This window comes from Entelurus aequoreus, linkage group LG02 (genome assembly GCF_033978785.1).
Source record: "Entelurus aequoreus isolate RoL-2023_Sb linkage group LG02, RoL_Eaeq_v1.1, whole genome shotgun sequence".
Classification (NCBI taxonomy): Eukaryota; Metazoa; Chordata; class Actinopteri; order Syngnathiformes; family Syngnathidae; genus Entelurus; species Entelurus aequoreus.
The window spans coordinates 84,094,999-84,118,832 of NC_084732.1; the positions used below are offsets into that span (position 1 = coordinate 84,094,999).

The following is a 23,834-nucleotide window of genomic DNA, read 5'->3' on the forward strand; positions in this document are numbered from 1 at the left end:
AGGTCTTGTCTAGACCTACATTTCATAGATTGACATCCTTCAGCGAAAATCAACAGGAAGTTTGTAATCTCCATTTCAAAACAACATTTTTGTACCAAACGGTCACCAAACATCAAACATTATCTCCTCTGAGCGCGTTTGTCGTTTCGGCTTCAAACTGCTACAGGAGAGAGATTGAACCCTTCTGATTAAAAGATGCGTACGGATAATGATTAAGTGCTACCGTTTTGATTTTACGAGCCTTCAAAGACCCGCAGCACTGATGCTGCTACGGTGCCAAAAATGACAACGAAACTGCGATTAGACCTTCTTTGGCCTCAATACACACAATAGCCTATAATGACAATGTGAACTCAGACACAACTTCCTCTAACTCCCAGTACCAATATCGTAGAGACACGAAACCAAAACCTCTATGTAGGTCTCACTCAGGACTACCACTGGACAAAAGTATTGGACACCTAGGACTAGCACCTGCCAGAAGGCGGACCCGACCAATGCTGCTTGCAGCTTTAATTATTATTATTATTATTATACCGACCCCACAAAGAACGCTAATTTGACCCACTTAACATGCTCCAAAACTCACCAAATTTGACACACAAGTCAGGACCTGCGAAAATTGCAAGTTATTAACAAAACCAACCCCCAAAAATAAAAATTGCGCTCTAGCGCCCCCTAGGAAAAAAAAAAACCAAACTGCCTGTAACTCCCACTAGGAAGGTCGTAGAGACATGAAACAAAAACCTGTATGTAGGTCTGACTTAGACCTACAACTCATAATTTTACATCCTCGGGCAAAAACCAACAGGAAGTTGGCAATTTCCCCTTCAAGACAAATTTGTACTAAAAAAACTGCTTTTTACGTCTTTGACCTCTAATTTGACCCCCTTAAAACACTTCAAAACTCACCAAACTTCGCACACACATTGGGACTGGTAGAAATTGCGATCTCAAAAAATAACCGAACCCCGAAAATCAAAATTGTGCCCTTGAGCAATTTTTACATAAAACTGAGAAAAATCTGCTTTTTTGAGGAAAACTCAGACAAAACTGCTTATAACTTCCGGTAGGAACGTCTTAGAGACATGAAACCAATACCTCAAATGTAGGTCTCGCCTAGACCTACATTTCATACATTGACATCCTTCAGCAAAAATCAACAGGAAGTTTGTTATCTCCATTTCAAAACAACATTTTTGTACCAAACGGTCACCAAACATCAAACATTATCTCCTCTGAGCGCGTTTGTCGTTTCGGCTTCAAACTGCTACAGGACAGAGATTGAACCCTTCTGATTAAAAGTTGACGACGGCGTTGAGATTAGTGCTACCGTTTTGATTTTACGAGCCTTCAAAGACCCGCAGCGCTAAAGTTGCTACGGTGCCAAAAATGACAACGAAAATGCAATTAGACCTTCTTTGGCCTCAATACACACAATACCCTATAATGACAATGTGAACTCAGACACAACTTCCTCTAACTCCCAGTACCAATATCGTAGAGACACGAAACAAAAACCTCTATGTAGGTCTCACTCAGGACTACCACTGGACTAAAGTATTGGACACCTAGGACTAGCACCTGCCAGAAGGCGGACCCGACCAATGCTGCTTGCAGCTTTAATTGTTTTTGTTTCTCCTCACTGTAGAACAAACCATATTTCATATTGATATATTTAATGCTCAATTAACTTGAATAACAAACTTCGTTGGTCTTTTTCTTTGAAAGCAGGTTTCAAAATAGCTCCACAGCGTTATCGCCACCTCCTGTAACACATAAAAATGTATTTCCTAACTAAAGCGCAAGGGTTTTTTCTATTTTTTTTTTTGTCAGGCAAAAACAGGTCGATGAGTCTAGTTGTGACCCACCAGTTTGAGAATCAACCACTGCTAGGTTGTTAATGCAAGTCATGTTTTAAGGTCTATGTCAAGACTCGCCATGTACTGTACATTTTAAAAAATTGGTTTCGTTGTCTCGGAACCAATTAGCTACATAATTATTATTGTAGGTTTGTATTGATAGTAGTTAGAGTTGTGTAGTATGTATGTTGTACAATTAATTAATGTGTTCTCCTCTCTAGATATGGCTTCAACAGCTGTGGTCTGCTCGAAGCACAGCAGAGGCTAAAAGTGCGTGAGGCCGCTCAACAGGAGCAAACAAAAGGTTTGCTTACTTGTTCCGTTTCTTTTGTCGAAGAAACGTTGAATTTCACAGTAAATCAACTTTGACCTCGTTAACAGTCTGTGTCCTAGTTGTGTCTGATGACGCAGTCTGGTTGTGTTGTTCTGTCTCTTCTGTGTGTGCTTAAAGCTGGCCTTCCCCTGGGCATCAACCTGGGAAAGAACAAGCTGTCCCAGGATGCAAAGGCAGATTATTCGGAAGGGGTGAGAGTGCTGGGCCCGCTGGCTGACTACCTGGTGGTAAATGTCAGCAGTCCCAATACGCCAGGTCTTCGCAACTTACAAGGCAAAGCAGAGCTCAGCCAGCTCCTGCGTACGGTATGTTTATTCACAATGAATTGACTAGATGCAGCACATTACTGTATAAATTCATATCACGATCCTATTTAAAGTACCAGTAGAGTTGGAGAAACAAGGGGCCTCGATATTGAAGGTATTATCATCTGACACCAGAAAACTTCCAAAGTTTGCAGCTAAATAGATATGATCAAAATTGTATTAATCTCACGGAGATTCCCGAGCCATTTTGAGAGATAATGAGCAAGCTAGTTGCATGATCGCGTGATGTAGAGGTAGGAACCGCAGATCCCTTCCCCACCAACAACAATGCAAATCATGCAGACTTTGTGAAAGACAATAACGATTAATAACCTTATATTTTTGAGCCTGAACATAGGGAGGATGATCTACAAGTTTTAGAAACTCTGCTTAACAAATCCAGCTCTAGAGAAACACTATAGCATCATGTAGCAGTATTGCTAAGTGCTAAACAAAAAATACAAGCTACAAATATAATAAATTCATAGCTTACTGTACAATGTCTTCTCTTACTTCGATGATGACTGATAGGATGTCCATATCTTCCCGTTTAGATGAACAATTAATCATGATGCGCACAAAGGGTTAACAAGGAATAGTCTCCCTGCAGACGCTGTCTACGGTTGTGTGTGTTTGTCTCCATCTCTGTGTATGAATTGAATGTCACAGATGAACAACTTCTAAATCCTCCTATTATCCAGATGAGAGGTGTCAGGTTCAAACACCGATGACATCTATTAAACAGACAAGAAGCAAGGAATTAAACAGAGATCGGTTTCAATTTAGCTCAATGAGGAGAGCGCGTAGACCTGTACCCTTGTACAGTGTCGTCCCACGCTCTGACGAAAAGATTGCACGCCTCCTCTTTTATTTGGACATTCCCTGATTACATGGCAACAGTTGTTTCTAAGGGGAGAGGGGGTCGTAAACAGCCGTTGCCCTCGGTCACAAAACAGTTAAAAGAAAAGATGCCTGGAGCTTGCGTCAGGTCCTGCTTCCTCTCTGCTTTGTAGATCTCCGGTCAAGACAAGATCTTCCTGTGGATTACAATAGATCAAAGAAACCGACACCTTTATGTCGCTTCCCGTCCTACCCAGTGGAGTTTCACAAGCCTTTTGCTTGGTAAGATCAAAGACAGCTTTTGTCTGCTCGCCGGGAACTCATGGAACCACAAAGTTTTGTGATAATTTAGATACAATTATTCTGACAAGAGAGCCGAGATGCGATGATGCGGGAGCAGCAGGACATCGCTGCCAGCTCACAGTAAAAGCAACACAGGGCTACTTAGCTGTTTGTATCATTGCGCCGCTAACAAATAGTTTGTCTGCTTTAGCGCTTATAATAACAACATTGCTAATATTTGATTGATATTCAGGTCACAATATGTATAAATAAAGAGTATTATTGGCGGGTTTTGGATGGTTATTTAGAGGATTTTGTGGGCGAAATAGAGAGCCCACATTGACTACATTGTTAGCGGTCTTTTTCTGTATTTGTGTATTTACGACTTAGAATGCATAAAAAAGAAAAACGTGTGTTTGTGTCTTATATGGGGATTGTGAATGATAGACAGCACATCTCTCTCTAATTTTTGGTTATTTCCAGTATGAATGACCTGATAACATGGTCAGAGTGCAGACGCGTTACTCCAGCGACGTCAATCTCCGGAAATAGCTGAAGGTATTTGGAGCGGAATATTCAAAATGGCTGATTGAATTTGTGGCATTTTGTGATGTTTAAACAGTGTTTTCACATACTTTGCGGATTGTAAATACGATTGGATATGGTTTAATGGATACAATGAAACAAAATTAAGCCTATAAAGTCAACTTGTTTTTCCACTCTACTGGTACTTTAATAGAAGCTACCTTCATACTTTGCTCCACGAAACACTGCATTTCCCACAATCCCTGCGTGTTGTTTACATTTGGCTGTCATTGCACCCTGCACTGATGACGAGGAAGTGGAGCTGCTTTATCTGCTTGTTTTGCAAAGCATTGAACTAAAGAGACGGTCGGTGGTATATACAGCCATTAAATGCCACAAGAGACGAGGAAGAGGAGTATTCTCGACGAGTACTAAATGTTGCCGCTCGTTCAAACAGGCACATCAACCGTCGTAAATTGTCTCAGAGCTGAGTCGTGGAAAACATTTCATTTATAAACTGACCTGATTTTGATTCTATGGTAAGTTGTGGTGGCAAAATGCAAATCGACGTAAAAGATACACGCAGAGCAGTGTTTTGTGTGGCCCGAGTGCGGCGGACATCCGCTTTGAGTATGCGCAGACCTCCGCGCACTATGTTCCGTGTACTCCAAACATACCTGTGCAATATGAGAACCGTTCTGGACTATAGAAATTATCTTTATAATTTCAGTCACTGACTGTTTTCGACGTGGGGCTGCCTTGTGCAAAACCAGCACATCTTTTTTGTGTTTTGTGTTGTGTAATGTGTTTATATTCATTTATATTTGGGTATGTCCTTTATTAATGGGGAAAGACCTAATGACTCTTGTTTTCATGTTAGCATTTAAGCTGGCAGGCGAGCGCAAGTCAGTCCTTGATTTTTTGTCAAATTGCATTTTTATTCACTTTTTTTCAACAATTTTAATTAGAGATGTCCGATAATATCGGACTGCAGATATTATCGGCTGATAAATGCTATAAAATGTAATATCGGAAATTATCGGTTTCAAAAAGTTAAATTTATGACTTTTTAAAACGCAGCAGTACGGAGTGGTACACGAACGTAGTGAGAAGGACAGAGCAGTTGCGTCTCCCAGTCATACTTGCCAACCTTCCCGATTTTCCCGGAGACAACCCGAATTTCAGTGCCCCTCTCGAAAATCTTCCGGGGCAACCATTCTCCCGAATTTCTCCCGATTTCCACCCAGACAACAATATTGGGGGCGTGCCTTAAAGGCACTGCCTTTGCGTGCCGGCCCAATCACATAATATCTACGGCTTTTCACACACACACAAGTGAATGCAAGTATACTTGGTCAACAGCCATACAGGTCACACTGAGGGTGACCGTATAAACAACTTTAACACTGTTACAAATATGCGCCACACTGTGAACCCACACCAAACAAGAATGACAAACACATTTCGGCAGAACATCCGCACCGTAACACAACATAAACACAACAGAACAAATACCCAGAACCCCTTGCCAGACTAACTCTTCCGGGACGCTACAATATACACCCCCCGCTACCCCCTACCCACCACACCTCAACCCCCCCGCACCCTCCAACCCCGCCCACCTCAACCTCCTCATGCTCTCTCAGGGAGAGCATTTCCCAAATTCTAAGGTGCTGTTTTGAGGCATGTTTTAAAAAAAAAAGCACTTTGTGACTTCAATAATAAATATGGCAGTGCCATGTTGGCATTTTTTTCCATAACTTGAGTTGATTTAATTTGGAAAACCTTGTTACATTGTTTAATGCATCCAGCGGGGCATCACAACAAAATTAGGCATAACAATGTGTTAATTCCACGACTGTATATATCGGTATTGGTTGATATCGGAATCGGTAATTAAGAGTTGGACAATATAGGAATATCGGATATTGGCAAAAAAGCCATTAATGGACATCTCTAATTTGAATGAATAAATAAACCACACACATAATAACAACTACTAAAGTATTCTCTGGCTGGAATATGTCTCTTAAAAAAAACCCACTATCCATTCTTTAAAGTCCCGGAGTTGCCTGGGATTCTTTGTTTTGGCTCTTTTCGCGGTACAATAACCGAGACAAAAGCCCAGACATATTTGGGCAATCATTTTGGACGAAAACAAATCCTACGAAAATTGAAGTACCACTGAAGTAACACACTTTGTCATGTAATTGCAGGTGTTGAAGGAGCGGGATGGTCTGCAGGGAGAACACAAGCCTCCTGTCCTGGTCAAGATTGCTCCTGACCTCACCACCCAGGACAAAAAGGACATTGCTGATGTTGTGACTAAGGTAAGAAATTTGATTTTAATCCCATACCCTAAAATCTCAACCACAGCCTAATGAAAACTGACCCAGAACTCACTCCTGGTTTTTAAGGCAAAATACAGGGCAGCAAACGTTTCAAAGGAAGTGAAACAGATTTTGCCCTCAGGCCACCACTTTTAATAGCACCGAGCTATAATTAAAAGGATAGCTAACTTTAGTAGGTAAACTTTTTTAAAGGTACACAGTTCTTATGAATTAATGGTAAATCATGGGAATTCACTTGCAATTTGGGTCATTTGAACAGACAATTTTAAAAACATTAATGTAAACAAAACATTTATTTTGTGCTTGATTTGTTTGTAGTAGAGATGTAAGAATAAACAGTATAATGATAAACGGAATAAGATAAACATTGTCAAATACTGAAATGAAAATAATATGGTTCTGAAATAGCCAGAACAATATTTAATGGGTTTTTTTTCCCAGGAAGTATAACTTGTGTCTATTTGATTTAATTTTTTGAATAAAACTTAGTTTAGAGATTTTACTTTGTGGCAAAAATGATGGAATTACAAGTCTCAGAGAATGTTCTTTCAGTTGTTTAATTTTGTTGATAACAGACATGACACAAAACTATAGTCATTTCAAAAAGCAACTTTCTAGCTTTATAGGTGCTGTTTGCTACTTGCTCTCAGTTAAATTGTTTAAATCAAACATCATAACAAGAACACCATTGGCTAGATTATGTTTCCATTAGTGGTTTAACAGAACACATTTGTGTTAAAATTTCTATATTTTTCACAATTACCAAGTTTGTGTAGTAAATCTTTTTGAGAGTCACTCACCCTGTCGCGTCAACACGTACGCACAGAGTGTGTATGCTTAAAATGACCGAAAAGCGTAAATATTACATGTTATTATGAATGTTAAAAAATTACCTTTATATTTACAGCATGTATATAAAACCTTGATGGAGGTTTTTTTGGGGGCGCTTTACAGGCGGAATAGAGCAAATCCAATTGGCTCCATTGTTAGCTGACTTTTGCTAACATGTATTGACGAGTTAGAACGCATAAAAAAAGAAAAACATATGTGCACTTGTCTTACATAAGGATTGTGAATGATAGGCTTACCGCTGTTGTTGTTTTAGCTTGTTGATATAGAGATACTGTAGCTAATTTTTCACCTTCTTGTTATGTTTGTTTGATATACAGTACTGTATAGCACTTTATATAACCTTAACTGAAAATTGACTTTTGTCTATGCTAGAACCCATTATTCATATTTACATTGTTTGATAAACTTGCTTCACTATACAAACTTTTCGATTTACAAACCCTGCTCTAGAACCATCTAAGTTTGTAAATTGAATTTCCACTCTACATTTAAGTTGCTTGTTCCAGGCTAACCAAAGTTGGAGTAAAATTACATCGCCCTTCCACCTACTGTGACCTCAGCGCTACTTGAGCAGGTTGGTTTTAGAAAGTACACAGCAGTGTTCTTTGTTCAACGGAGCGAGCAGAAGACAAACCTTAATGGAAGAGGCCAACATTTTTCCATCCCTCCTTTTTTAGGGGGCCGGTATTTATTATTAGTATTAGAGGTCCATAAAAGTTAGAGAGAGGCATGTTTGTCACTCCCTCCACTCACACACTTGTGTTTTTTTGTGTTTCCAGCTTGGAGTGGATGGCTTAATGGTGTCCAACACTACTGTGTCCCGGCCTGAGACGCTACACAATGCTCATAGGGGTGAGGCTGGTGGACTTAGTGGGCAGCCTCTGAAGGACATCTCCACAAATGCAGTCCGAGAAATGTACAGCCTCACCAAAGGTAGACCCTTTATTTCTGCTCTATAGATGCATCAAACAGATGTGTGTTTGTCGTGTTCTTCTAGGTAAAATAGCAATTATTGGAATTGGCGGCGTGGCCAGTGGACGGGACGCAATGGAAAAAATCCGTGCTGGCGCATCACTGGTTCAGATTTATACGGCTTTAGCGTACCAAGGCCCACCTGTGGTCATCAAGATAAAGCGGGAATTGGAACAGCTTCTGAAGTGAGTATTATTCCGACCTGATAACCGATAACAGCTTCAAATGGGTCGCTGCCGTCAATTGGGTCCTAACGTTAGTGGAAGCGGGGATGAATATTCATAGATTTTTCTGCTTGGAGGAGTGTTGTTCACATCAGCAAGAGTGGTAGCCATCACATTGGGTAAACATTCACAACAACTTTTGTTATTCTCGGAACCGCTCATCATCATAAAAGCACATCTTATACCAGGCTGAGTACAACTGTATGTCACATAACGTAATTTCCGTAATATAGGCTGCTACTTTTAAAATACAGTAGCTTAGTAGGCCTAAGTATTCATTATTTAGCAAGTATATTCAATATTTTCGGTCACTGTCACATTACACACAGTTTGATCTGTAACCCTGTGTTTGAGTATAGGAAAATAAAACATTGTTCTTTAATCAAGTGGCGTACCACTAGATGGAGGTCCCGTACCACTAATGGTACACGTACCACAATTTTAGAATCACAGATCTAAAATTAACTTTTACCAGCTCAGTATGTTAACATAGCATGGAATGTGAATGATAGGCAGAATTTTTTTTTTTTTTTTAAAGTGCATTTCCCCTTTAAAGCTTGGATTGGAGTTGCACAAAGTCTTGTCCCGATACCAATATGTATATTGATACTTTTCAAAATAAAAATGTTTCTTATTGCACTCAAGGAACAATTTACAATTGTACATATAACATGTAGCCTGCCATAATCTAGGATTTTGTTAGAAATTAATAGAAAGCTTTTTTGACATTGTATTAAATGCTTCATGACTTAACGGTTGCCACTCTTGGTCTGTGCTTTAAAACAAATACTAACAACAATACTATGCCTAAATCTACACAGATAAGACATGTAGCAGGTAAAACACACATTGTTAAAGATAAAACACAAATTAAAGGAATTTGTCACGAAATTTAATAATTTCACTTAAATTAGTTTACGCTACGTGGGCGGTTTTGACTGCGCTAATAAGTGGCAAGGGGCAGACCAGCTGTGTGCGCATCTACGTATCTACAGTATATGTGCACAGCAGGGGAGCTGGTTAACTACATTACTTGTCGCTTATTAAACTCTTTGTGCAGGTCTGAAGTCTTGTCCTTTAAATGTTTACCTAAGTTTGAGGTATTGACACCTTTGGCGAGTCTTTTTTTAAAGCACCACTTGCAGAGCAGCTCTATTGTCAATAAGTCCACGGTAACGTTTTGGTAAATTTACTGAGGAATTTGTGAAACTGAAACTATGAAAAGAATGCCATTGTAAGTTAATACCAACACAGACACTCGCAAACGTGTTTGCGTATTAGCTAACGACACTGGCTTGATTACATCACGATAGCACATAAAAATATGCATGAAATCACTCCTACAGACATCACACATGGGACGGTTTAGTAAGTATGAATTGTTTTAGTTATACCGTATTAATAAAACTTACATGCGTTGCTTGGATTGATGATTAAAGAATCCATTGAGCAGAAACGGTATGGATGGTTTTAAGGCAAAACAGGAAGTACATTTTGAACATGCAGCACCTGCAGTGAGCAAACTTGTCCAAAAGATAGCGCCATAGCACAAACAATAATACACCATTTCAGTCGTCTGCTTGGGTTTAAAGAAAACTATTAAACACAAAACAATTAGCAGAAAAAAGTCCATATATTAGCCGCCCCGTTTTTAAGCTGCAGGGTTCAAACTGTAGGGAACAAGTAGCGGCTTATAGTCCGAAATGTATGCAGTATGAATTTGGCCAACGATAGAGCTTTAAACACTAATAGCTTGCTTTGCCAAGTCCGCTGCACGCGTGGTCATGTTTTTGATTATTTGTTTGTCTTCTTAGCAATGTCCTTTGCACTCACTTTCTTTGTGCCCATGTTTGAAAAACAAAATGATGTCGTTTCTAGCTATAAGCTAATGCTAGCGCGTAAGACCGGGTATTTTGGTTAGATCTTTACAGCAGGAAGGCTCGTAAATTGAATTTTTGCTCGCAATGTGAAGCATAACTCAACTCCTTTCCTGCAAAAGCTGTAAGATGAGGCACCTGTATCCCGAGGTTCCACTGTGTAGAAAAATCTAAATGATTAAACGTACAGCTCGCACATCTGTAGCCTACAGACAGTCAGCAGCACTTCTAGTGTTAAAATGTGTGGCAAAGCCTGCTTTGTTTTGGTTTATTTTTTTACTACAAAAGATGTGGAGTGAGATTGTTCAGTTATAAATGGAAAGAAGGATAGTAATCATATGCCATTAAAACCCGGGACTTCAGAATGATTTGTTTAAGTGTCTGTTCTCTCAAAAGTGAATCAAAAAGATGCCTAAATGGACTCTCATTAGGTCAACATAATATTGTGTGTGAGAGTTGTTTCATTGTCATTTATTTTGAAGGGAAAAAATATATAATCCCAGTTTTGTTTTTGACTTGTTTACAGAGAACAAGGATTTAGTAATGTTTCTGAAGCCATCGGAGCAGACCACAGAGGAGCACACTAGCGAAGCCTTCTGACATGGATTGTTAAAAAAAAAAAAAGTCCTACCTCTGTCCTCAACCTACCGTAAGTGCAAACAATGCTAAAGGTGCTTAGGTCACTTTTGTTACAGTGTAACAGCAATCAGCAGAGTGCTTTAACTCTACACACACTTACTAGTTGTTTTTACACATTGGTATGCAATACTGTTGTAAGTAAATAACAGGACATTCTGCCTGATATCATGTTCATATGAAAATGAACCTTTATAGGCACAGTAGGAACATGCAAATAGACACACTAATACCACAGCGCCCAATAACATTTCTATGCTGCTTGTGTTTATGGTTATGCTGTATAATTTAGAGTACATTACAAGACTGCTGATGTTTTCATTTAGTCACACCATTTGTACATATTCAATAATAAAGATAGGACTATCAAGATCCTACATGTTTTATGTTTCATTCATCGGCGTGGCTGCCTTAGTTTATTCTTTTAGCAGTGTGCAGAAATTATTGTGATCCCAGACTAATCAGTGATTTGGCACATACACATACATATTTTTAAAAAAATCTTACAAAAATATGTTATCAATCAAAGTTTATTTATAAAACGCTTTATCACAAGTGTCTCAAAGGGCTGTACAAGCCACAACGACATCCTCGGAACAGAACCTGCATCAGGGCAAGAAAAAACTCAACCCAATGGGCGTAATGAGAAACATTGGAGGGGACCGCGGATATGGGGACCCCACCCTGGGAAACCGGTGCAATGGATGCTGAGGGGATATGGTTAATAATGTGAGAGTCCAGTCCATAGTGGGGCTAGCAGGGGATCATCATGAATGGAGACAAGTCAGCAGCGTAGAGACGTCTCCAACTGATGCACAGAGGATTGGTCCAACCCGGGTCCCGACTTTGAACAGCTAGCGGCCTCATCTGTGGTCACCTGATAACCTCTCCACACAGGACAGTGGGGCAGAGCAGATAAGAAAAGAGACGGCAGATCAACTGGTCTAAAAAGGGGTGTCTATTTAAAGGCTATAGTATACTTCTTATTCTAATGCTTCTACTGAGGTAGCATCTCTAACTGTTACCGGGAGGGCATTCAAGAGCCTGAATAGAAAACGCTCTATAGCCCGCAGACTGTTTTTGGGCTCTGGGAATCACTAATAAGCCGGAGTTCTTAGAACGCAGCTTTCTGGCTGGGACATACAGTATGGTACAATACAATCAGCAAGATAGGATGGAGCTAGACCGTTGAATATTTTATACGTAAGTAGTAAAACCTTAAAGTCGCATCTTAAGTGCACAAGAAGCCAGTGTAGGTGAGCCAGTATAGGTATATACTGTATGTAGGTATATAAAGGTATATACAGTATAGGCGTAATATGATCAAACATTCTTGTTCTTGTCAAAAGTCTAGCTGCCGCATTTTGTACCAACTGTAATCTTTAAATGCTAGACACGGGGAAACCCGAAAATAATACGTTACAGTAATCGAGACGTAACGAACACATGAATAATAATCTCAGCGTCGGTGGTGAACAAAATGAGACACATTTTTGCGATATTACGGAGATGAAAGAAGGCCGTTTTAGTAACACTCTTAATGTGTGACTCAAACAAGAGCGGTCGTAGATAATTCTTTACCGAGTCGCTTTGTGTAAATGTTTTGTTGTCAAATGTTAAGGTGGTATTATTAGATAGGTGCCGGTGTCTAGTAGGACCGATAATCAAAATGTTTCCGTTTATTAGCGTTAAGATGCAAAGAGTTGCTGGACATCCATTGTTTAATTTCATTAAGACACGCCTCTAGGTGACTACCATCTGGCGTGTTGGTCAGCTTTCGGAGTATGTAGAGTTGGGTGTCATCAGCATAACAGTGAAAGCTTACACCGTATTTGCGTATGATGTCACTTCGATGCAGAAGAGGGCCAAGAACCGAACTCTGTGGAACTCCGCACGTTACCTTAACATACTCCAAGGTTACATTGTTATGGGAGACGCACTGCGTCCTGTCAGTAAGATAGGAGTTAAACCAAGACAAGGTTAAGTCTGACATACAGCATTTTGATACGTTGTAATAAAATGTTATGATCGACGGTATCAAAAGCAGCGCTAAGATCATGTAGCAGCAACATGGATGACGCATCAGCATCCATAGTTAGCAATAGGTCATTAGAAATGTTTGCGAGGGCTGTCTCCGTACAGTGATTTGCCCTGAAACCGGACTGAAAGGGTTCACAGAGATTGTTAGACGCTAGGTGCTCACTTAGCTGCTGTGCAACAAATATTTCTACAAAATGAAACAACTGAATGAACATCCTCCAAGTCTGCTTATTACATCATTTTTGCCAGGGGTTGTAGTAGAATTATGATTTTTATTTTATTTTTCCCATGTGTATACTGTAGTGTGTAGTTTGAGGGAAAGGAGAACCTCTTTATGAAAGAGGAATTGTCATTAAAAATGTTTTCAACTGATGGCGGCCATCCTTAGCTGGGAAGGTGAAGGGAAGAAAGACCAGGGGCCGTACTTATCAAGCTTCTTAGAGTGCCATTTTACACTTAAGTCCTGAGAATTTGCGAAATTTAGTCCTACTCTCAAACTTAAGAATAAAAGCTTTTTATCAACGTTCTTAAGTCTAAGAATCACTCCTACTCTCCACGATATTTAAGAGACCTTCAGAGGTGTCTTAAGTGGTTAGGAGTTGCCAGCAGGTGATGGCACTGAGGCGAGAGAGACGTGCGCGAACGTTCAGGGAACGGAACAATGTTTTTTGTTTTTTTGATGACCAGCTGATCAAACGGTATCGTTTAGACAGAGCGGATATTATTTTTGTCACAGATTTAATACTTTTCGATTCCTTGTTGATTTCTGCATGTGTCTGCAGTGGGCTAGTATATATAGAGCCACCCACACCAGTTTCAAATTAGTTGCCTAATTAATGAATTGGAGAGAAAATGTTATGACAGTAGCGTATGTGTGTGGCCGTGAGGTGAGTGACGTCAGTGAGTGTGTGGGCGATAGAAGAGAGGGAGCGGTAGCGTGAGTGCCGGCGGGGACTAGTTTGTTTTGTATTATTTTGTAGTTTATTGTCAAAATATACACTCCCATTGTCCACTTAAATATTTCCCAGATATTTCTTTATTCTTAGACAACGGATTCCCTTCCGTGATTGGTCATTTCTATGGACACAGAAATGACGTCACCTAAAATTCCATTTACAGCACATTGTAATGTCGTAATTCAGCTCTGAGTGTGACACTTAAGATTCAGTCCTACACTTCGCTGAAAGTGTGAGTAAGACGCTTGATAACTAACTTTTAAGTGCAGCTTTCAGGGAAGAATTTATTTACTCTCAAGTCAACTCTTAGCAGACTTCTTAGGAGTAATTCTAAGAAGCTTGATAAGTACGGCCCCTGAACATCCTGGAAGTCGTCTAATATACAAGCTGATGTCAATTTCATACTCGGCTTTGATTTATTTCAAAGTATGCTTGATTGAAGCAAACGTTTACAATTCTGAGTGGCCTACCTGAGAAGGAAAACATACTGGGCCCTCATTGTTGCACCCAAGAAGCGGCGGGTGGTCTCCTTTGATCTCTCCTGACGGCGTAGGTTGCCATGGCAATGCATATGAACATGGCAATGTCTACATTTGTCTGAATCTGCTGGTTCCTGTTCATGGAAACTCTTCCTACAGTCACGTGACTACATGTAACTCAACCAAGTTATGGTTGACTGCAGTACTGTATGTGTGTTAGCTATTTACGATTATAATAATACTATATAATTGTGGTAGCTGTGTTTCGATACATATTTTTCACTTCCAATACAATACCAATATTGGAGCTTTTGAGTATTGGTTGAAACCAATATTGATCCAATATGATAGCATGAATCATAGTACATACTTTTATTATTTTGTAGTGTAGAATGTTACAAAATCCTTAAACAGTGAACAATGATAGGTATAAAAAACACCAACCTATTTATTACCAAGTGTCTGGTCTGGACTTGTGCTGTCTTAAGTATTTTGGCGACACCTAGGGGCCACAATAATTCAATAAGATAAACTCATGACTCGTTAAGTGTAAAGATGCGGACATGTTTGTTACTGGATACGTTCCATTACGTTTCTGCCTTGGAGACTATGTACAGTGGGTCTGGGTTAGTTTTTTGCCCCATCCCAAGAATGTCCTACCGACCTGATTAGTCCCAATGAGATAGAGATGATACAGTATTACATGCTCACTTATGATACCTGGTGGTTGTTTGAGCACACTGCAGCTAATCCACTCCTTAATGCTTAAATCACACGCAGGATTCTCACAGGAATTAGGAAAAAATACAACCTTACCCACTGTATGTGTAAGTAATAAAACTGTAATTATTTGACACTTGTTTATATTGACAAATTCTTCAATTAGGACACTAGACGTATGATTAGCTTGTGTGGTTGGCTGTTGTGTAGCTGCTAGCTCCTTGTAGCCTTGAGCCTACCATGTTTACTTTTTGTAAATGACTAAACTACAAGAACACACAACCCTGTGTGTTTATTGGAGTTAACTGGCTGTCCACGCTGCAGGACTGCTTGTATCGGGAGATTTTACATGCAAGCTAATATAATCCAATACTTGTTTTTTGTTGTGAAGTGAATTAATTAACCCATATTATGTTCTACATATGGTGAATGTTGAGATTCAACTTGGAGAAAGCGAACCACCAGGTTTAAGTAAATAATGGTTGAGCCCATAACAAATTAAGTAGCTTTAGTTGGACATTCGTATGTGGACTGGGTTAACTCTCTCACGAGAAGAGGCAATCAATTCAGACTTCAGAATGCAAAAGTGATAGCGCTATCCTGGAGGAGAGACTATGTGTTTATCTTAAACGTCAACCTACAAGTTATGTTATACATCTGTTGTCTTCCCAGTCACTTACACACGAACATCTCCTTACATGGTCAGGTTGTACCCTCCTGAATCAACACACACCCAGACAGAGAAAGAAATAATATAAGACTGTGGTTCGGCTCCTGCAAGTTAGGAGTGCCTCTTTTTTTTTTACTTGACCTCCTCCAGGTACTGCAGTACTGTATAATGACACTCGCTTGTAATAAAGCAACTTTTGGTTCAGTAAAGCGCTTCCGACGTCTCTCTTGATCCAGCCGCACTGCCGTGTCACCCTTCAGTCCGGATGAGGATGACAAGACCAGAAATACACATCAGTCGCGATCAGACCGATATGGATATCATATCCGGACATCCCTACTCAGTGAAACCTGCCGGGTCCTATCCAGCGGATAAGATTGCGAAAACGCAATAGGCATCGAGCTAAAAGCCCGAGCTGTCAACTCAATGTCCAGCACAAACTTATCTTTAGAAATCAGGGAGTGAGCATTACCAACATTCACTGCCGCAACCACACTGGCTGACCTCTGTTACATTATCATGCAGAAATAGGACAGAAATTTTTTTTTTAAATTGTATTATACATTAGCCTGTAATTATGACTCATATATTCATTCACACTGCATAATACACCAATCAGTACTGTGTGTGCTTTTCTCGAAGAAGTATATATTCTGATTTCATAGATCTTAAATGTTTTCCAGGCCAAGGACTCCCAAACTGATGGAGAAGGAAAGGCGACCCTCTACTTATATATCTTGTACAAAGTTGTGTTTTATATTAAACTGGTCCTAAAGGTACCTTGATATTGTGCAATAATAGGACATTTAAATACTGTATTTTTGGAACTATAAGGTGCACTTGAAATCCTTTCATTTCCGCATAATGTACGGAATATTTCTGGTTGTGCTTACCGACCTTGAAGCAATTTTATTTTTTGTACATGGTGCAATGATAAGTGTGACCAGTAGATGAAGTCACACAAGAGATACATGTAGACTGCAATATGACGCTAGTAACCATTGATTGATTGATTGACACTTTTATTAGTAGGTTGCACAGTGCAGTACATATTCCGTACAATTGACCACTAAATGGTAACACCCGAATACGTTTTTCAACTTGTTTAAGTCGGGGTCCACTTAAATTGATTCATGATACAGATATATACTATCATCATAATACAGTCATCACACAAGATAATCATCAGAGTATGTACATTTAATTATTTACAATCCGGGGTGAGGGATGTGTGTGTGGGGGGGGGTATAAGTGGGTTTGGTTGATATCAACACTTCAGTCATCAACAATTGCATCATCAGAGAAATGGACATTGTAACTGTGTAGGACTGACTTGGTAGGATATGTACAGCAAGTAGTGGACATAGAGAGAGAGATCAGAAAGCATAAGAATAAGTATCTACATTTGATTATTTACAATCCGGGAAGGTAGGATGTGGAAGGAAGGGTGTTAGTTTAGGGTTGAAGTTGCCTGGAGGTGTTCTTTTAGTGCGGTTTTGAAGGAATATAGAGATGCCCTTTCTTTTACACCTGTTGGGAGTGCATTCCATATTGATGTGGCATAGAAAGAGAATGAGTTAAGACCTTTGTTTGATCGGAATCTGGGTTTAATGTGGTTAGTGGAGCTGCCCCTGGTGTTGTGGTTACGGCGGTCATTTACGTTAAGGAAGTAGTTTGACATGTACTTCTGTATCAGGGAGGTGTAGCGGATTTTATAGACTAGGCTCAGTGCAAGTTGTTTTACTCTGTCCTCCACCCTGGGCCAGCCCACTTTAGAGAAGTGGGTAGGATTGAGGTGTGATCTGGGGTGGAGGTCTAGAAGTAATCTGACTAGCTTGTTCTGGGATGTTTGGAGTCTAGATTTGAGGGTTTTGGAGGTGCTAGGGTACTAGGAGTTGCATGCGTAATCGAAAAATTAATGAGAGTTCCCGCTAGAATTTTCATGGTGCTTTTGTTGAAAAACTTTAAATGTTCCATTGACAATATAAAACATTACACACTGCGCTCAAAAATCTTTCAAAATGTTTTAGTACGACTTTGAAGCCGCACCGCTTGATGGATTGTCGGCCCATTACGGCTACCGTAGTCAGAAGTGCGAGTATTATTATGGTGTGTGTGTATAAGGACCGCAAAATGGCACCCATTAGCAGACACATTATCTGGCGTTTCGTTTTGCAAAATTATGCAAAACCAACTTGTCTTACCTTCTGGTACCTGCTGAGCTGTTTTTGGGATCTGCATAAGTCCTGAAAATGTGCGCACGTCCGCCATTGTAGTCCGTGACAACAATGAAGGTGTAATAAAAAATATATGTTCATAATATTTCTTAATTATAAAACATTTGATATTAGAAAAGGGTACTGTCCTGGGGAAACGTTGTTGTGCACCTAAACCTGAGTGCTGCATGTCTGCTCTCAGAGTACCTGAACCGGGTGACCCATGTGGTTCTTCAGACGGCTGCAATTAAAAACGTCTGCCGGTAAAAGAAGTCAAAGGTGCGATGGAGGTGGAAGAGGACACAATGGACTCTTGATGCTGCCCAAAGTAATTACACAGCGACGGTGATGGTAATGAACACGTCAAGAACACAATGAAGTCGGAAATGTTATTGAAAATCACATTTTTTGCTGATCACGTATACGTCACCTTATTGCGCAACAATGATCTCAGAAATATTTTATGCAGCGTCGCCATTGCTCCATGATAAATATTACAGAAACGCCTCTGCCGGGCAGACATGCTGCAGCGGCGCGACCACTCAAGTTAAGTGCAAGAGTGCAAGTTTGAATTGAAGAGACATTTGGATGAACTGCGCCAGATGGATTTATTTATAGGCAACAACGTCAGCGGGGACTCCCGAGTACACCTGCTTCAAGCGCATTCCAGACAGGTGACATCACTCAGGTCGGGTCAGTGATTGTCCATGAATAATCTAGCTGACACACGCTGTAAGGTATGGGACTGGATGGACAGATGCTGCTGCATCAATAATGACAAGACGCAAACTCTACATCTTTGCGACGCTTTCGAGAGAAAACCTTTCCCGACTTACGAGTTTTCATGACGTGAACAAAAACCCTTCTTCATCATCAACATGATGCATTGTCGAGATCAGTCTTCGCCAAAAAATATCTGTTTCCCAGCTGTGGTCCGTATAGACCGCAGCGGTACTCCGTTGTAATACACTTTTCCACCACTTGTGGCAGTAATGACAATATTGAACAAAAAGAAGAAGTCTGGAGCTAAAGTCATAGAGAAGTTTCTTAAGCGCAAAAATTACGACTAAAGTGGTGAAGCTGTATTTTTATTTGCACTTAATATATGTTTTTTAAGAAACATGCAATTGTTTTAGTATTTGGTAATTGTATGTAAATGTATTTTTTTTTATCAGTGCCTCCTTTTGCAGTATATTTAATTACCGTATTTTTCGGAGTATAAGTCGCTGCGGAGTATACGTCGCACCGGCCGAAAATGCATAATAAAGAAGGAAAAAAACATATAAGTCGCACAGGAGTATAAGTCGCATTTTTGGGGGAAATGTATTTGATAAAACCCAACACCAAGAATAGACATTTGAAAGGCAATTTAAAATAAATAAAGAATAGTGAACAACAGGCTGAATAAGTGTACGTTATATGAGGCATAAATAACCAACTGAGAATGTGCCTGGTATGTTAACGTAACATATTATGGTAAGAGTCATTCAAATAACTATAACATATAGAACATGCTATACGTTTACCAAACAATCTGTCACTCCTAATCGCTAAATCCCATGAAATCTTATACGTCTAGTCTCTTACGTGAATGAGCTAAATAATATTATTTGATATTTTACGGTAATGTGTTAATAATTTCACACATAAGTCGCTCCTGAGTATAAGTCGCACCCCCGGCCAAACTATGAAAAAAACTGTGACTTAAAGTCCGAAAAATACGGTAGTATTTATTCCAGTAATCCGCCTGAGCTCAGCCTTGATAATATTTGTGATTAACACATGCTTTCATGTCATTTGACAAGGCTGTTAAACTGTAATATTATGGAATATCAAGAGTAAAATTATCAACATATGTTGCCATCCAAGCAACGTTATCATGGACGCCCCTGCTTATTTCGGCAAGACGATGCCAAGCCACGTGTTACAACAGCGTGGCTTTGTAGTTTAAGAGTGCAGGTACTAGACTGGCCTGCCTGTAGTCCAGACCTGTCTCCCATTAAAAATGTGTGGCACAATATGAAGCCTAAAATACCACAATGGAGACCCCCGGACTGTTGAACAACTTAAGCTGTACATCAAGCAAGAATGGGGAAGAATTCCACCTGAAAAGCTTAAAAAAATCGGTTTCCTCAGTTCCCAAACGTTTACTGAGTGTTGTTAAAAGAAAAGGCCATGTAACACAGTGGTAAAAATGCCCCTGTGACAACTTTTTTGCAATGTGTTGCTGCCATTAAATTCTAAGTTAATGATTATTTGCAAACAAAAAAATAAGTTTCTCAGTCGGAACATTTAATATCTTGTCTTTGCAGTCTATTCAATTGAATATAAGTTGGAAAGGATTTGCAAATCATTGTATTCTGTTTTATTTACGAATTACACAACGTCTTAACTTCACTGATTTTGGGTTCAAAGCTAAAAGTCAGAAATATACGGTATGAATGTCCAACAATACATTGGTAATGGCTGATTTAGTGGGACAAAAACTAGTCAGAAGTGCTAATAGCGGATATCATGGAAGCTTCTATTATTGTTTACGCCCAAAGCAGCCATCTTTAAAAAAAAAAAAAAAAACTCGAGGAGGGTGAGGACTCTCTGACTTTCCTAGTACACTGCAAAAAGTCAGTGTTCAAAAAGAATAAAAAATACAAAAATGAGGGGTATTTTATTTTAACTAAGCAAAATTATCTGCCAATAGAACAAGAAAATTTGGCTTGTCAAGACTTTACAAAACAAGTAAAATTAGCTAACCTCAATGAACCCAAAAATACATTGAAATAAGGATATTCTCACTAATAGCAACTGTACTACTATATGAGTACGTATTTTCTTTTGTATCATTGAAAATAAAACAGCCAAGTCCATTTGGCTGTCATCTGTTTTAATATGAGACACAATTATGTCAAAGTCATGATTTTTTTTTCATGCTTGAAATAGCAAATTATTACTTTAAAAAATTAGTTTTATACTTGTGAGTGTTGATGACACAGCTTTGCAACAGTTGATATTCTAGTTTCAAGCATTTTTTACTCAATATAGGTCATCAAATCTCAGCAACAAGCTGTAATATCTTACTAAGATCATTTAGGACCAAAACCCTTAAAACAAGTAAAAGACTCTAACATAAAATCTGCTTAGTGAGAAGAATGATCTTATCAGACAGAAAATAAGCAAATATCACCCTTATTTGAGATATTTAATCTTACTTAGATTTGAGTTTTTGCAGTGTAGGAAATCCAATCTCGGTGGGCGTTCCAGTTGAAACATCCAACTACGAACTCAGAAATTCCGACTTCCCACTACAAATGGATCACACCTTTATTGACAAACAAGGAAACCACGGGCAACATTACATAACCTCCTGGTCCAGTTAGTAAAACCTTGTGTCAGTCCAAACACCTGACGTTCGTGGCAGTGAGTGTAGGTGTCTGTCACACAATAACTACATAGCTGTCAATCAAACTACAGGAAATCTATCCCTGCTCGTCGTGTGTTCAACTCCCGCTTGTTTTCGCTGCTAAAAACTCCACGTGCTTTCATTGACGTGCTGCTCGCCCGCCTCACCCTCCCCTCAGCCATTTTTGCCTTTGCCAAAAACGGCGCCGAGCCACAGGTGGTCTCTGCACTTTATTGGTTGTGACACACATCTCTTGCCTTAAGTGCTGGGAGAGACAATTAAAAATGCATCAGCACAATGAAACGAGCGGGGCTGAAAAGGGCACACGGCGGCAGGCAGCAATATGTAACCTTGCTGTGGCGCTGACCTTGCATTCTTTGTCAACAAGCTTGTGGTCGAGAGTAACTATGGCGACACGTGACCTGCACGCATTAGAAAACGATCAATGCGCTCGGTGACTCATTCTTTATTAAAACGCACACTTCAGGGGTGTTATCTACTCAAACTGTGGTACGTGTACCCGGGCTCCAAGTCAGTGTTCAAAAACAAGAAAAAATAATACAACATTTTTTATTTGAACTAAGCAAAATTATCTGCCAATAGAACAAGAAAATTTGGCTTGTCAAGACTTTCCAAAACAAGTAAAATTAGCTAACCTCAATGAACACAAAAATACCTTAAAATAAGTATATTCCCACTAATAACAAGTACACTTTTCTTGGTAAAGAAAAAAAAAAAGACCTTTTTTGCTCAATACGTTGAAAAATATTCTTAAATTAAGTAAAAGCCAGTGCCATTATCTTGACATAATGATATGCGCTCGGCATTACATTTCTAGAAACCAGCAAACTTATACTAAAAACTAATTTATTGTTCTTAATGGTTAGGCAACATGGCAACCGCTTGTTACTCTCGGGGTCTCTTAGCCGCTCAGGCAAATCATATTGTCTAAAAATGCGTTTTTCCGTCGATAACATGACATCATCGCGCCAAGTGCGTGCTCTTTCAGTCAATTAGTGCGCATATTTACAGCCCGGCCCCCGGCCAAACATTTTTTAATTGTAATTTTGAGGAATTTATCTGAATGTGCATGAACTATTTCTGTTCAGAATTTTTTGGAATGTCACATTTTAAATGTTTAAATATTAACTGTCAGTTTACTGTACTGTGCCAATATGTACTACTATATGAGTATGTGTTTTCTATTGTTTCATTGAAAATAAAACAGCAAAGTCCATTTGGCTGTCATCTGTTTTAATTATGAGACACAATTGTGTCAAAATCATGATTATTTTTTTTCATGCTTGAAATAAGAAATTATTACTTTAAAAAAGTAGTTTTATACTTGTGAGTGTTGATGACACAGCTTTGCAACAGTTGATATTCTAGTTTCAAGCATGTTTTACTCAATATAGGTCATAAAATCTCAGCAACAAGCTGTAATATCTTACTGAGATCATTTAGGACCAAAACCCTTAAAACAAGCAAAAGCCTCTAACATAAAATCTGCTTAGTGAGAATAATCATCTTATTAGACAGAAAATAAGCAAATATCACCCTTATTTGAGATATTTAACCCTACTTAGATTTCAGTTTTTGCAGTGCGGCCAAAGAATCACTTGATTAGATATTCAAACACAGTGTTACTGTTTAAACTGTGTGTAATGTTACAGTGGCCAACAATATTACAAAACCCAAAACCAGGGAAGTTGGCACGTTGTGTAAATGGTAAATAAAAACAATACTGTCAAGTGGTGTCTGTGACGAACCCCAAGATGCAGAAACGGCAGGCTGGATGCAAGGAAACATGATTTAATGTCCAAAAGAAAATGCAGGAATCAGGAAACAGGAAAATTGGAAACAGCAAACTGCAAATGGCTATCAGGAACCAGCAAACAGGAACAGCTCACAGCAAACAATACTCCAGCGCTGACTGGAGGGCGAGGCAGGAATAAATAGTGGCCTGATTGGCAATTGCCACCAGGTGTGCCAGACTGCCAATCAGGTACAGGTGAGGGAAACAAGCGCTCAGGGAGACGTGCAGGAAAAGGAATCAAAATAAGAGCGCTGACAGGAAATAAAACAAACAGAGGAAAAAGTAAAACATAACCAAACTGTCAGGGAGAAGCCTGACAAATACAATGATTTGCAAATCCTTTTCAACTTATATACAATTGAATAGACTGCAAAGACAAGATATTTAATGTTCCAACTGAGAAACATCATTTATTTTTTTGCAAATAATCATTAACTTAGAATTTAATGGCAGCAACACATTGCAAAAAAGTTGGCACAG

At 39.3% G+C, this 23,834-nt stretch overlaps 1 protein-coding gene across 9 annotated transcripts in view; it reads left to right on the top strand.

Annotated features, from left to right (window-relative positions):
* The window catches only part of dhodh (dihydroorotate dehydrogenase), a 63,633-nt gene extending 45,147 nt beyond the window's left edge, over positions 1 to 18,486 (top strand). For 7 of the 9 annotated variants that reach the window (XM_062033511.1, XM_062033519.1, XM_062033524.1 and 4 more), the window contains 6 exons: positions 2,084 to 2,166; positions 2,314 to 2,501; positions 6,365 to 6,478; positions 8,131 to 8,284; positions 8,349 to 8,508; positions 10,951 to 11,427. In XM_062033511.1, coding sequence (XP_061889495.1) covers positions 2,084 to 2,166; positions 2,314 to 2,501; positions 6,365 to 6,478; positions 8,131 to 8,284; positions 8,349 to 8,508; positions 10,951 to 11,011 — 760 coding nt within the window. In that variant the 3' untranslated portion in view covers positions 11,012 to 11,427. Of the gene's footprint in view, positions 1 to 2,083; positions 2,167 to 2,313; positions 2,502 to 6,364; positions 6,479 to 8,130; positions 8,285 to 8,348; positions 8,509 to 10,950; positions 11,428 to 16,608; positions 16,695 to 18,343 lie in introns of those variants that run through there. The other 2 variants (XR_009823864.1, XR_009823863.1) reach the window with 2 other exon arrangements.
* The last annotated feature ends 5,348 nt before the right edge of the window (positions 18,487 to 23,834 follow it).